General features: G+C 35.5%; 1 protein-coding gene across 5 annotated transcripts in view; it reads right to left on the bottom strand.

Annotated features, from left to right (window-relative positions):
* Nucleotides 1–8,230: 8,230 nt before the first annotated feature.
* Nucleotides 8,231–15,436, bottom strand: part of LOC123552094 (palmitoyltransferase ZDHHC14-like) — a 53,092-nt gene continuing 45,886 nt past the window's right edge. For 3 of the 5 annotated variants that reach the window (XM_053541636.1, XM_053541635.1, XM_045341478.2), the window contains one exon: nucleotides 8,231–11,424. In XM_053541636.1, coding sequence (XP_053397611.1) covers nucleotides 11,198–11,424 — 227 coding nt within the window. In that variant the 3' untranslated portion in view covers nucleotides 8,231–11,197. The remainder of the gene's footprint in view (nucleotides 11,425–15,436) is intronic. The other 2 variants (XM_053541637.1, XM_053541638.1) reach the window with 1 other exon arrangement.

The raw sequence follows: 15,436 nt of genomic DNA, 5'->3' as shown, positions 1-15,436 counted from the left end.
CTGCACTTCTGCTTCTTGTCCTGTAGATTTGTATGAAATTTTAACAAACAAGATATGCCAAGAACAAGACTGATAATGGATAAGGGAAGATAATTTGTAAAACGTAAACAAGGTACAGTTATTGTTCTTATATAAGGTAGGTCTAAAAATCCAATAGTTGGTCGTAACCTTTTAACAGTTAATATATGGATTAAAGTAATCCATCGGAAGTTTAACTATTGATTGAAGTAATACATCAGTTCTGAAGTTTTGTAAAAATATCATTTAAAAGTGAAAATAATGTCCAGGTTAAATAATTGTTTGCAAGTTATAGCTATTTCTATTTTGTATGCCTGGTCAAGGTGCTTCATGTGTAGTGACGTCGGCGTCAAGTTTACGTTATTTGAATGCACAACTTAGTACTTCACAACGTTCTAAAACAGAGCTCATATTTTCGCTTATTTGCAACCTTCTGCCACTTATATGTAAGTAGATTTGTAGTAGTAATATGAAATTAACCTGTGATTATATGTTCAACAAAAGCGTGAAATGAGTAAGATGTATAGTCAATATGACGTCATGACCCTTGCACAACCTCGACGTTACATAAAAAAAGCGAAAAGATATAAACTAGATATTACTTGAGTTTCAGCTATTATAAAGAAGATATAGACTTAACGTCCGTGCGATAGAACTTGTTTGTTGTTAATTCAAAGACTTTGTCCGTAAATAAGGATACCAGTCAACTATGATAGTTTCAGCCTATACGGAGTTAAACTGAACATCATTTCTTGCATGTTACGTTACTGAGTGGTTTGTCCGATCCCTCAAAATTTAAATCGTTAGATATCATTGATACTCGAATCATTAAGGTGAGAGTCAGAGGAAAATTTTATGTAGGAAATACATATGAGCTGTGCCATGGAAAAACCAACATAGTGGGTGTGCGACCAGCATGGATCCAGACCAGCCTGCGCATCCGCGCAGTCTGGTCAGGCTCCATGCTGTTCGCTTTTAAAGCCTATTGGAATTGGAGAAACTGTTAGCGAACAGCATGGATCCTGACCAGACTGCGCGGATGCGCAGGCTGGTCTGGATCCATGCTGGTCGCAAACCCACTATGTTGGTTTTCCCATGGCGCGGCTCATATGTCTTACCAGCTTAGACATCCAACATAACATCTTCAAGCTTAGTGCAAGTACTTCTTTAAATTTAACATTTTCTAAGAACATTATTATGTTGGCTGATTTCGTTCATTTTGTTCTGGTGTGCTAGTGCGTTTGAAGAGCGCCAACACGACAATTAGCGCGCAAATACAACATATATGACGTATTGGCGCGCTAATTTGTCGTTCTGGCGTGTTGAGCGTGCTGGTGCCCTTCAAACGCACCAGCACACCAGAGCGGCAAATTAGCGCGCCAATACGTTATATTTATTGTATTGGCACACTAATTGGCGTGTTGGCGTTCCTCAAACGTTTCTGTGGTATTGGCGTGCCCGTGTTGGCGTTCTTCAAACCCTCAAACATGCCAGAACAAAATGACAGAAATCAGCCACTGTAAGAACATTATGATGACGGTAATATTTTTATATTTCAGCATATTCAAATTATGCCGGCGCTTTATGACTTCAACCAGTGCTGACTTGAAGATATAGTGAAATTTCCAAAAAAAGTATATTCAGTATATTACAGTTTTAATATAATATGATACAATACATAGCTTTATCACATGTTTACATAAATTTGATAATACACTGGTGTACTAAAGCTTTGACGTCGACTTGCCGACGAAGGATAAATTTTGATGTTTGATCAGGAGAAGCTTACAATTGATAAAAAGAATCTGACATTTGTGTCTTTCCACATTGAACTTATTAAACTCGTTGAATAAAATTGATAAAATGCTCGGCAGAGCCTCGCATTTTATCATTTTACCTGACACAATTTCTGTTTTGCGTTCTGTGCATCCTTATTACTTGCCAAGAGAACAGGATCAGCCAAAAGATTTTGTAAATCTGTGAAGTACTGCTGAAGATCTGCATGAGAGATTTCAAAATTCGGCGAATGTCGCACAGCCTTGCCTATTTCTCTAGCCTGATAAATCAAAATCAAAGTTCATTACGATCTTTTTATTCTAAATCTATTCTATAATTGCTTTTATTGGTTTTCATGTAATTAAATCAAAACACTTAAATGACCGTTGTAGCAGAAGACACGATATATAGTTTTCCAAATAGCTACATCAGTGGGCATTTCATCGGAAAGTGATCATGAAATTCTGAAAAACACTTGATCATTGAAGGTGTGTGCAGAGAGTGCACCCCAACTTTTGGCCAAAGGACAAAGACCCTAGGGGTGCTATGTTGCAAAAAAACTATTATAACAAGAGCACCGCCAAGCGGAGCAATATACGCCCGAAGGGTTACATCAGAGGATGGGAGCAAAATTTAAAGAACTTGACTCTTGAAGCCCAAAGGACAGGAACAACAAAAAGAAGAAATTCAAAAAAAAAAATAAAAAAATTCAAAGTCCACAAAAAAATTAATTCTTACCTGAGGTAAAGTTATGTCAAAATACATCTATAAATCGGATGTACCATCCATGTTGTACCACAGAAAAGTGGTCTCGGTTTTTCCCTATGGCCAATAATAAAAAAGTTTCAAAATAAGCTATTTATAGTAACAAAAAAGGGAAGTAATTCGCTAAATATTTATTGTAAGAGAACAAACAAGGAGCTGTGTTCAATAAACGCTTGATGCCCCCGGTGGCATCCTTGTCGATAGATTTTGCACCTAAGTCCAAAATGAGGTCATGGTCAAAATGAGGTCAGGTGATGTTTGAAGATGAGGAATGGTCACAGGTTACATCTGCATTAGTATCAAGTCATTCTAGTAAGGGGTATTGATGCTAGACGAAACGGTCCCATTCGGTTAACCAAGAGATGGCCCATATAAAGCAACCTAAGTCCAAAATGAGGTCAAGGTCAAGGTCAGACTGAGGTCAGGTGATGTCTGAAGATGACGAATGGTCAAAGGTTACATCTGCATTAGTATCAAGTCATTCTAGTAAGGGGTATTGATGCTAGACGAAACGGTCCCATTTGGTTAACCAAGAGATGGCCCATACAAAGCAACCTAAGTCCAAAACGAGGTCAAGGTCAAGGTCAAACTGAGGTCAGGTGATGTCTGAAGATGAGGAATGGTCACAGGTTACATCTGCATTAGTATCAAGTCATTCTAGTAACGGGTATTAATGCTAGACGAAACGGTCCCATTTGGTTAACCTCGTATGGACAGACAGATGAACGAACGAACGGACAGGTCAACCACTATATGCCTCTCGCATCAGTAGATGCCGGGGGCATAAAAAGGGATCTGCCAAATAAAAACAAGAGTACTGCAATGCAGAGCAATATACACAAAGCAGTCATATATGACTTTTGACCCCTTAGTGTGACCTTGACCTTGAAGCGAGTCATCCAAAACATGCACTCTGCATGTCACCTCAGTGTGATGAACATTTGTGCCAAGTTTCTCTGAAATCCTTCAAGCATTTCCAGTTACAGAGCGGACACAGCAAAGTCATATATGACCTTTCACTCCTACGTGTGATCTTGAACTTGGAGCTAGTCATCCGAAACAAGTGCTCTGCACGTCGTCTCAGTGTGGTTAACATTTGTGCCAAGTTTCTTTGAAATCCTTCTAGCGGTTCAGGAAAGGACAATCTTGAGAAACCAGTTATCGTAAAAAGAACTCAAAGTTGCAAACAGGTTCTTTACAGTTTTCTTCAATTCAAAGGGCCCTTTTGTTGAAATACACAGTGCATTCTGCAGATCTCTTACTGGAAACTTTTACAGGGACAAGATTCTAAAATTGGAAACAATACGTTAAACATCGTCAACAAACTGTTTCACGTGGCATCTGCCCACAAGAGCAATATTGTACAACAATATTTACAGGCCTCCATATTAGCCTGACCTAGAATTCTCTGTGATTTTTTCTCTCTTTCCTTTGCTCAAAAAAGTATAAAGTATTTATTTATATACTAGCTCTCTGTTTTGCTCAAGAAAATGCTGGCACCCAGAAGCGTCCTTGGTAACACAGTGATCAGTGTTTGCATAATACATGTATACCAAAGGCAGACTATTCTGCAGATAGCGCTATTTCAAAAAATATCTATTTGATTATATTCGTGTAGGAAAAAATGACTTAAAGGTAGCTGACTTCTACTGCTTTCTGTGGTGGTTTTGACAGTCGGGTTACCACCGGTTTATATGTATTGTTGGAAAGATAATGACAACAATAGCTCGTAGAACACGAAATCCTCACCCCCACCCCCTTGATGCATTTAGCAACTGCACAAGGAACAGAAATTATATGGTCACTGTGCACTGGACTTTTGACGTAATGACCTCAAATCAATAATTATGGGTCACAAGTGACCTTCATATTAAAAGTGATCTTATACAAAAGCATTCTCTAGTTATTTGGCAAAAAAGTTCTACTGCTCTGGGTCAATGTCACCTTAACCTTTGACCTACTGACTTCAAAATCATAGGGATCATTGCTAGTCATGATCAACCTCCCTACTAAGTTTCTTGATTCAAAGCCCAAGCATTCTCAAGTTATCGTTCAGAAATGCTTTAACTGTTCTGAGTCACTTTTACCTTGACCTTTGACATACTGACCTCCATATCAGTAGGGGTCTGCTGGTCATGATCAACTTTCCAATCAAGTTTCGTGACCCTAGGCCCAAGCGTTCTCAAGTTATCGCCCTGAATTCGTTTAACTGTTCCGGGTCACTGTGACCTTGACCTTTGACCAACTGACCTCCAATTCAATAGGGGTCATCTGCTGGTCATGATCAACCTCCCCATCAACTGATCCTAGGCCCAAGCATTCTCGATTTATCATCTGGGAACGGTTTAACTGTTCCAGGTTAATGTGACCTTGAACTTTGACCTACTGATCTCAATATCAATATGGGTCATCTGCTGGTCATGACTGACCGCCTTATCAAGTTTCATGATCCTAGGTCAAAGCGTTCTCAAGTTATCGTCTGGAAACGGTTTAACTATTTCGGGTCAGTGTGACCTTGACCTTTGACCTACTGACCTCAAAACCAATAGGGGTCACCTGCTGGTCATGATCAACATCCTTATCAACTTTCATGATCATAGGTCCAAGCGTTCTTGAGTTATCATCCGGAAACGGATTCGTCTACGGACGGACCAACATACCGACCGACCAACCAACCAACATCTGCAAAACAATATACTCCTCCTTTGAAGCGGGGTATAAAAATATATTGATCACATTTTTTTTCATCTTCAAAATAACTCTTGGGAAAACTTAATTTGTTCCAAATAAATGCAAACTTAATTTTAGCTCAGTAATCACAGTAACTTTATGGAAGGAAATAATGCACCCTTTATTAGTTTAATATAGATCTATAGCAGAAGTTAGGCAGAAATACATTTCAATGACACTGGTGTTTAGTTCTTACATATCTTGTTTAATATGGTGTGAATGCATACTCAACCCTATCTCTAAGTTTCCTACACTAGATCATAGAGACCATTGTCTGCCTCGAGGAATTGCCCTCACATCTGAAATTTTAAAAGTCTAATGTAGGATACTTACTGTTAGTCTGAATAAATAATTTAAGAGAATAACCTACTCCTGTAAGTTTCAGGAAAAAATGTCATGTATCTTGTAAAAAACTTCTGGGCCAAGTGGTTCTCAAGTTATTGATCAGAAATGGTTTTCCATATTCAGGTCCCTGTGACCTTGACCTTTGATGGAGTGACCTAAAAACAATAGGAGTCATCTACTCCATAAGCCCTACCACCCTATAAAGTTTGAAGGTTCTAGGTCAAATGGTACTCCAGTTATTGATCGGAAATGAAATGTTACAGACTGACAGACAAGGCAAAAACAGTATGTCTTGGGGAGACATAACTAACGGTGGAGAGTATAGCAGCTTAAACCACTCTGCCAGGAAACATTTAAAAATGAGACAACACAGTTTGTTTCATTACATTTATTGCAGCTTAATCAGTACATAAAACTGGTAAAGTAGAAAAAGAGAAATAACAAAATCATAGTGGTAGACACAATGTCAGGTTCAATCTAAATATTGTTCTGGTACAAGACTCAGTAACTTCAAGTTATGTTGAATTCAGCTTACATAAGTTTAAAGGTAAAAAGAAGTTCACATGTGTATGTTTTAAGGCTAGAATTAAGTTTCAGAAGCCTGAGTCAATCTTTTTTGTGCTGCAGTTTCACCAAAAAATCTAATGTTGAAAATGCTGAAGAAAAACAAATTAAAAAGTTACCATAAGAAGCCAAAATTAAAAAACTTTAATTTTGAGCTTTTCTACAGGTTTAATTCTAAAAAGCAAGAGCTCCCCAAATTATCTATATTCCTGACATTTTTTTCAAGCTTTTTTACGGATTCAACCTTACAAAGCTTGATAATAAAACCCTACATTTTCCATACAGTCTCAATTAACCAAATTATCTTCGTTTTTAAAAAGAGGTATATAATCATATATAGGTTTATCATTCATTTTTTTTTTTTTTGCCTTATCTACTACATGTACAAATCTGAAAAGAACTGAAGTCAATTAATCCTTCACCAAGAGCTATAGTTACAGAGTTTTTTCAAAAAAAAGTATTATATATAGTAATCTCAACTTAATTCCTATACAAACAATGATTCTCTAAAGATTCTTATCAGAAGAATTGTAATGTATGTTATCAATGAGCGACTACCTACTATAATGTTAAACCATGTGAAACTGACAAACAAAAACAATTAAAGGAATATCCAGATGGTGAAAACTGACTAGTTACAGAGGCACTGGTATATTCTATTTATTTCCTCGCAATGGTCTACTGACATATCCTTTGAGAAAAAATTTGTGACTTACTTCTTGGAAGTATACACAAGTATTTCTGTTGTATTCTCTACATTAATATATTATCATTTTTCATGTTAGTAAATATTTAAATACACTTTAAAATCAGACATTTTTGCAGTTCTACTATAAACACAATATCATGCCTTTTCTGAAAATGAATTTAAGTCATCAGTAATAATATATACCCTGTTGAATAATGCTCACATTCCTGGTTGAGTACACAGCACATGTGGATCCGCAACAGCAGATACTGACTCAGAGACAGTGACATTAACTTTTAACCACGTAAAAAAAGGATAAATAAATGTGAAAAGGGACATTACACCATTGGTAGTTTAATGTTTCAATCAGTGTACAGTTTTTGTTGACCTGCCTGAAGGTAATATTGACTTCAAACTACTTCCTTGGTCAATGTTACTTTTGGGCAGTTTTACAAAACTACACACGGACTTCATCATAATTCTATAATTATATAATATATAAACATAAAATGTATTTTTTAATCTTCAATGCCTGACTTTTAAAAAGACCAGAACTAATTCTTATTAAATTCTTAACAAACAGTTTATCATATACAATCAACAAACAAATAACCTTGTGGCTTAAATACTACATTAGTACAACACTTTATAATGATCATTTCTACATCAGCTCTCATTCATTGCAGCACACGTGTTACATAGTTAGTACACAATGAGGTATTCGTAAAAAAAAAAATCATTCTCAAATGCAACTGAGCACCGCCGTGAAAAAAGCATTAGGGCTTGGTGACCAGTATCTGTGCAGTCTAGTCTAAATCTACACTCAGGCTGTTAGATTATCAGTTGCACACAATGCTGAAAATGATAAACAAACAGTATGGATGTGGGAATTAACGAACAGTATGGATGTGCACGGTCTGGATCCCTGCTTGTTCTAAAGCCTGAACGTTGGTTTTTGCACAGCAGTGCTCAATTATTATTTTTATTTCACCTAGAGAAATTTTCTGTAGAATATCAAAAGCATTAATTTTAATCAATAATAAAAATTGTGCTGTAATATCATAATACCAGACAGATTTGCACCACCTCAATCTTGTGCAAATTAAGAAAACACTTTCTACAGGTAAGCCCCGTTCATATTTACAATTACTGTCACATAATTTTTTTTACCTGTTCTAAACAGTGTGAAACATGTATGAAAATATCTGTATTTTTGTAATCCATATATTTTTTATTTCTATCTGTATTTTTGAAATCCATGTATTTCTATCTGTATCTTATATTTCTATCTGTATTTTTGTAATCCATATAATTTCATTTCTATCTGTATTTTTGCAATCCATATATTTCTATCTGTATTTTTGCAATCCATATATTTCTATCTGTATTTTTGTAATCCATATATTTCTAAATTGTTATCAGTTAAGTCTACATGATACATTATTTTGCCTGTAAAATTTAAGAAGTTGTAGTTAAAATTGTTTTTCACAGCTGCTCACTTACTAGATGCATATACATGTAATATCTGCTGTAATGCGTAAAACACACAATACTACGGAATGTTTAATCACAAAGCTCATGGCACAAGATTATGCAACAATATAAAATCATTGATGATATCAAAACAACATATTCAGTACAGACATGTACATTAAATACCTGACAGTATTTACAAATTACATGAATATATTTGTTCAACAAATTCACTGACAGTTGCATTAACATTAAAAATCACAAAATCAATGCATTTAATTTTACCACACTTAAATCTACAGTTCCTAAAATTCAGAAAAAAAATTTAACATTGGAAAAAAAACCTGCCTTTGTACCTAATTCAAACATTTCTAAATTTATACTCTTTCCAACAACTTCACAATTTGACTGTCAACAGGAAAATATCAGCATTGCTTTTATGTTTGCTCATACTCCTGAAGGGTGGAACTCACAAATTTTAGTAAAGTTTGAACTTTCTGATTAACCTTATATTCAAAATAATTACCAGTATACCAATATGAACCATGATTAATAAAACTGCTAACTATTAACCTTAACCCTGCTAAATTTCTAAAATGGACTGGTCCATCATTCAATTTGGGCAGTACCATTTACTACTTGAAGGGATGTTCACTGAAAATTTACTCTGACTGAATAGCAAACAGTGCAGACCATGATCAGCCTGCACAGATGTGCAGCCTGATCTTGGTCTGCACTGGTCACAAAGGCAGAATCAATTGCCGGCAGCAGGCTAAAACTGCTAACAATTAAATTACAACTGAAATATATCCTTCCAGCAATACTTGTCAAGCATTTTCTTTCAATAACTTTCAATAAAGAAACATCAATATTTCAATCTGAACTGAGACTACATCTTCCATGGATTTTGTTCTGCATGAGTAAGGCAATAGCAGATTATTTAGGTTTAGGACCTGATAACTTCTGTTTTCATATAATAAATTCCTCTACAAACATTTATACAGAACAAGGTGACATCAAAATGACTAGTAACACTGTCTGTAGATAAAAATCTAAATACTAAATACATAATTTTATGTTTTTGTTTGTTTCTTTCCTCAAAGATTCGTAACAGAAATATTAAAAACCATTTTTATTTATCAAAAAAAAAAAGAAGATAGGAGTTAAGTATTTTTCATTTAGGTATGAAATACACAGTCATGTTTGAAGTGTGTGTCCAGCATATTTACCTATAACTCATGTACAGTTGCATACACTCAGACCATGGCTACATCAATGTTCATAAAATGCCACTAAAATCACTACAGCAAGTTTCTATACAGCCAAATTACAACACTAAATATCACATGAAGCGTAAAAATAATTACATCTGTACTGTCAATTTCTCATCTTCAAGTTTTAAACACAACACATGTATGAGACAGCAATTATTTAAAATAAACATTTATTAACCTTCTGACTTTTCTTGTTTCTCAGTAAAAAATATACTTTTATGAGTCTGTATAGAACTGTGTATTGAACAAATGGCTAAAGAGCTGCATATGTTACATAGCAAAGCTAGGGCCAGGTAACAGTAAGAGCATATATACTGTGTTCTATGGTGATGTTTTCTCTCAACAACACTGAACATGACTGATCACTGATTTAACTCATCAAAAGTGAGTTTAACAAAACATAAATATTGAACTGGATTTTATTTGAACACCATAGGTAAACCTTCAAGATACATTTATATTTAACCTTCACTGAAATATATAAATCACAGGGTTAAAGGCTACATTCTCACCCAATCAGATGGCAGCAGACTGTTCAAATGCTACCTTAACAGCCAATCAGATTGCAGCTGACTGTTCAAAGGCAACCTTTTCAGCCAATTATGTGGCAGATGACTGTTCAAAGGCTACCTTATCAGCCAATCAGATGACAGGCTACATTAACAGCCAATTAGATGGCAGCTGACTTTTCAAAGACATTCTTATCAGCCAATCAGACTGCAGCTAACTGTTTGAAGACACCTCCTTAGCCAATCACACAGCAACTGACTTTCCAAAGCAGTGATTTGATAAAGTGGAACTACGAAATTAGCAAAATACTGAATGAGATAGACTACTGTAATGTTAGTAGACATAGCATTTGGATTATTACGGAGTAAATATGGAATAAAGCAGCCCTTACTTCTTATTTAAAACTACCTTGTAAATTACATATATACATGATAAAATACTGACTTAAGAACTCAACACTTTGCATTGATAATGGTCCCTTCTTCTCTGAACAAACAACAACAAAAGTATCGTAAGAAAATTCAACAAGTAAAAAATTAAGTCACTGGTTGACAGAAGATGTATTTCACACTTGATACCACACTTGAGATATAAACTGGATTTCAACTTTGAGCAGAATATTTTTTTAACAAATAATTTCATTTAATAACTGAATTTCATTTTGAATGGAACATACAAAATGACATAATTTACTTAAATTTTCCCCATTATTGCACAGCTGGAAGTAACAGGACAAAACTAACTTTCATATAAAGTACTTAAACCAATTAAATAAATACAAAAATGACTTCAACAAGCAAAACCCATTTAAACAGACTGCATGTATTTCACTTTATATACATCAGTGTGATTCTAAAATGAAAATGGAGAAAACCAAAAAAATTTAATCTGACTTTGCAGAATCTTCAACAACATTAACATTTCATCATCACAGTAAATTTCAACCTTTACAATTATCAAACATGTACAAGAAAGTCAAAATTTCACACTACAACATATTCCATGTTACACTTTTTCAATGAAGTCTAAAATCTCATGATGTATTTACACATAATCATGCTGTCTCAGTAACAAGGTGATTTTGACTGCTGGTCACATGGTTTTCAGGAGAGTCATTGTTTGGAAAAGCTGAGCTGATAGTCATATTCTGATTGGCTGGCTGGACTAGCTTCCGATTGGATGAGAAATTAACAACACTTTCCTGATTGGCTATTTCTTGTTGCTTAGCATCAAGTCTGGACCAGACCACTTCAGGATGGGGGAGACCTCTAGATGTATACTCTGCAAAACAATATTTGAAAAATGATAGTACAATAATTTAAATGACTAATTTAAAAATAACTTTGTTAAATACATTTTATGGTGATAAAGTGTGTATGAATTTTATCAATGATTTAAGATTTTTGAAAAACATAAGCAATTTGCTGACCCTCAACTTATGGGCTATGCTGCTGACTTCCCTCCCTAATTGTCAATGGTATGAACAAGATCTGTCAGATATGACGGCACACTTGACTATTTTAATGTTTGATAGTGAAACAAGGCATATCTGAGGAAACTAGAGCTATCACTGAGTGACTAATCCCTCCATGGTGGATTATCATGTGGGACAAAAGCTCAAGTTCAAGTCAAATCAATTTGGTAAAAACAAAGACAGAGCGAATGCGCATAAAATTAACCAGAATTTCTAATTTCAATGTACCTTTTGTCATACAGTGTAGTAGATGATGGGGAACAACTATTTTAAGTTTAAATCAAATCATTTAGTAAGAACAGTGATAAGTGAAAGAGCATTAAACCTTAACTTGAAATTCTAAGTAAAAAAGGGGCATAATTCATAAAATATTGGTGCAAGAGCTATGGACCTTATGTTATATGATGTGTGTGGTGATGTGGAACAAACATTTTAAGATTGAATTAAATCAATTCAGTAATAACAGGGATAGTATGAAAGTGCATCAAAACTTTAACATGAATTTCTAGGTAAAGTAGAGGTATATTTCTTTTCTTTTTTGGGGGTTTAACACCGTTTTTCAACAGTATTTCAGTTATGTAACGGCGGGCAGTTAACCTAACCAGTGTTCCTGGATTCTGTACCAGTACAAACCTGTTCTCTGCAAGTAACTGCCAACTTCCCCACATGAATCATAGATGGAGGTCGAATGGTTTCAGACAAAATGTCTTTTTATCAAATCCTCACGGAGAACATACGCCTTGTCCAGGGCTCAAACTCACGATCTCCAGATCCGTGCTCTCCCTATTGAGCTAAGTGGGTGGGCTTATAATTCAATAAGACAGTTAGTATTGGTGCAAGTTATGACCATTGTGTCATATGATGCAGGTGATGATGAAGAACAACTGTTTTTATGTTTGAAGCAAATTCCATCAAGTAACAAGTGAATGAAGTATTGCCATGCAATACAAAGTCCCCTACTGGAAGGCACCTAATTTTCTCTACCGCAGTATAACATAATGAACTGATATCTGTCAATGATGTATAAACAATATTATACTACATATACAATACGTTATAACAACACACTTGGATTAAAATGTGCATATATAAACAAGAGGGCCAAGATGGCCCTAGGTCGCTCACCTAAGAAACACTCCATAACAGTGTAAAACATGTTTGACCTAGTGATTTCATGGAAACAAATATTCTGACCAATTTTCATTAAGATTGGACCAAAAAATTGGTCTCTTGCGATAAAACAAGCATTTTCTTAGATATGACCTAGTTTTTGACCCTAGATGACCCATGTTCAAACTCGACCTAGATTTTATCAAGGCAATCATTCTGACCAAAATTCATGAAGATCAACTGAAAAATACAGCCTCTATCACATACAGAAGTTTTTTTCTTTGATTTGACCAAGTGACCTAGTTTTTGACCTCAGATGACCCATATTCAAATTCGACCTAGATTTCATTAAGGCAATCAACCTGACCAAATTTCATAAATATCAACTGAAAAAAACAGTCTCTATCGCATACACAAGATTTTTCTTTAATTTGACCTAGTGACCTAGTTTTTGACCTCAGATAACCCATATTCAAAACCGACCTAGTTTTCATCAAGGCAATCACTCTGACCAAATTTCATGAAGATCAATTGAAAAATACATTCTCTATTGCATACACAATGTTTTTCTTCGATTTGACCTAGTGACCTAGTTTTTGACCCCAGATGACCCATTTTCGAAATCAGCCTAGATTTTATCAAGGTAATCATTCTGGCTAAATTTCATGAAGATCAATTGAAAAATACAGCCTCTATTGCATACACAAGGTTTTCTTTTATTTGACCTAGTGACCTAGTTTTTGACCCCAGATGACCCATTTTCGAACTTGGTCTAAATTTCATCAAGGCAATCATTCTGACCAAAATTTATGAAGATCAATTGAAAAATACAGCCTCTATCGCATACACAAGGTTTTTATGTGATATGACCTAGTGACCTAGTTTTTGACCCCAGATGACCCATTTTCGAACTCGGCCTAGATTTCATCAACATAATCATTCTGACCAAAATTCATGAAGATCAATTGAAAAATACTGCCTCTATCGCATACACAAGGTTTTTCTTTGATTTGACCTAGTGACCTAGTTTTTGACCCGAGATGACCCATTTTCGAACTCTGCCTAGGTTTCATCAAGGCAATCATTCTGACCAAAATTCATGAAGATCAATTGAAAAATACAGCCTCTATCGCATACACAAGGCTTTTCTTTGATTTGACCTAGTGACCTAGTTTTTGACCCGAGATGACCCATTTTCGAACTCGGCCTAGATTTCATCAAGGTTATCATTCTGACCAATATTCATGAAGAAGAATTGAAAAATACAGCTTCTATCGCATACACAAGGTTTTTCTTTGATTTGACCTAGTGACCTAGTTTTTGACCCGAGATGACCCATTTTCGAACTCGGCTTAGATTTTATCAAGGTTAACATTCTGACCAAAATTCATGAAGATTAATTGAAAAATACCACCTCTATCGCATACACAAGGTTTTTCTTTGATTTGACCAAGTGACCTAGTTTTTGACCCGAGATGACCCATTTTCGAACTCGGCCTAGATTTCATCAGAGTTATCATTCTGACCAATAATCATGAAGATTAAATGAAAAATACAGTCTCTATCGCATACACAAGGTTTTTCTTTGATTTGACCTAGTGACCTAGTTTTTGACCCGAGATGACCCATTTTCGAACTCGGGCTAGATTTCATCAAGGTTATCATTCTGACTAATATTCATGAAGATTAATTGAAAAATACAGCCTCTATCGCATACACAAGCTAAATGTTGACAGACGACGGACGACAGACAACAGACGACGGACGCCGGACATCGAGCGACCAGAAAAACTCACCTGAGCATTGCTCAGGTGAGCTAAAAACCCACAGTTGTTTTCATATTGAATTTTTTTGGCTGATTATAAAAATGTTATCATGTAAGTTATTTATAGTAACAACAAAGGGAAATTAATCTTTAAAAAAAAAAAAAAAAAAAATCTATATAATATAAGTCCACAAGAAACTCTTTACCAGGTAGAGATAGGTCAAAATACACCTAAAAATTGGATGTAACATGCATGCTGTACCACAGAAAAGTGGTCTCGATTTTTCTCTACCGCCAGTAATAAAAAAGTTACAATAAAATCTATTTATAGTAACAACAAAGAGACGTAATTCTAAAAACAAGGGGGCCTCATGGTGGTGAACATTTGGTCCAAGTTACATCAAAATCCCTCCATGCATGAAGAAGAAATGTTCCGTACAAAGTCATTCTTGAATTTGACCTTTGACCTCTAAATATGACCTTGACCTTAGACCTAGGGACCTGGTTCTTGCGCATGACATGTTGTCTCATCCAGGGGAATATTTGTGCCAACTGATATCTAAATCCTGCTTTGCATGACAAAGTTATAGATCGGACAGGAAAAAAATCCTCTTGACATTTGATCTCAGTGTGACCTTGACCTTTAAGCTAGGGTACTGGGTGTTCCGCATGACACGTCGTCTCATCATGGGAAACATTTATGCCAAGTAATATTGTAATCCCTTGATGGATGACTGAGTTCTGGATCGGACAGGGAAAAAACCTTATTGACCTTTGACCTCCAATTGTGACCTTGACCTTTGAGCTAAGGGTCTGGGCTTTGCGCACAACATGTTGTCTCATCATGGGGAACATTTGTGCCAAGTAATATTAAAATCCCTTCATGGATGGCAGAGTTATGGACCGGACAGGAAAAAAACTCTGTTGACCTTTGACCCCCAATT

The sequence above is a fragment of the Mercenaria mercenaria genome, chromosome 4 (genome assembly GCF_021730395.1).
Source record: "Mercenaria mercenaria strain notata chromosome 4, MADL_Memer_1, whole genome shotgun sequence".
Lineage (NCBI taxonomy): Eukaryota > Metazoa > Mollusca > Bivalvia > Venerida > Veneridae > Mercenaria > Mercenaria mercenaria.
This window is presented reverse-complemented; position numbering and strand designations above follow the sequence as displayed.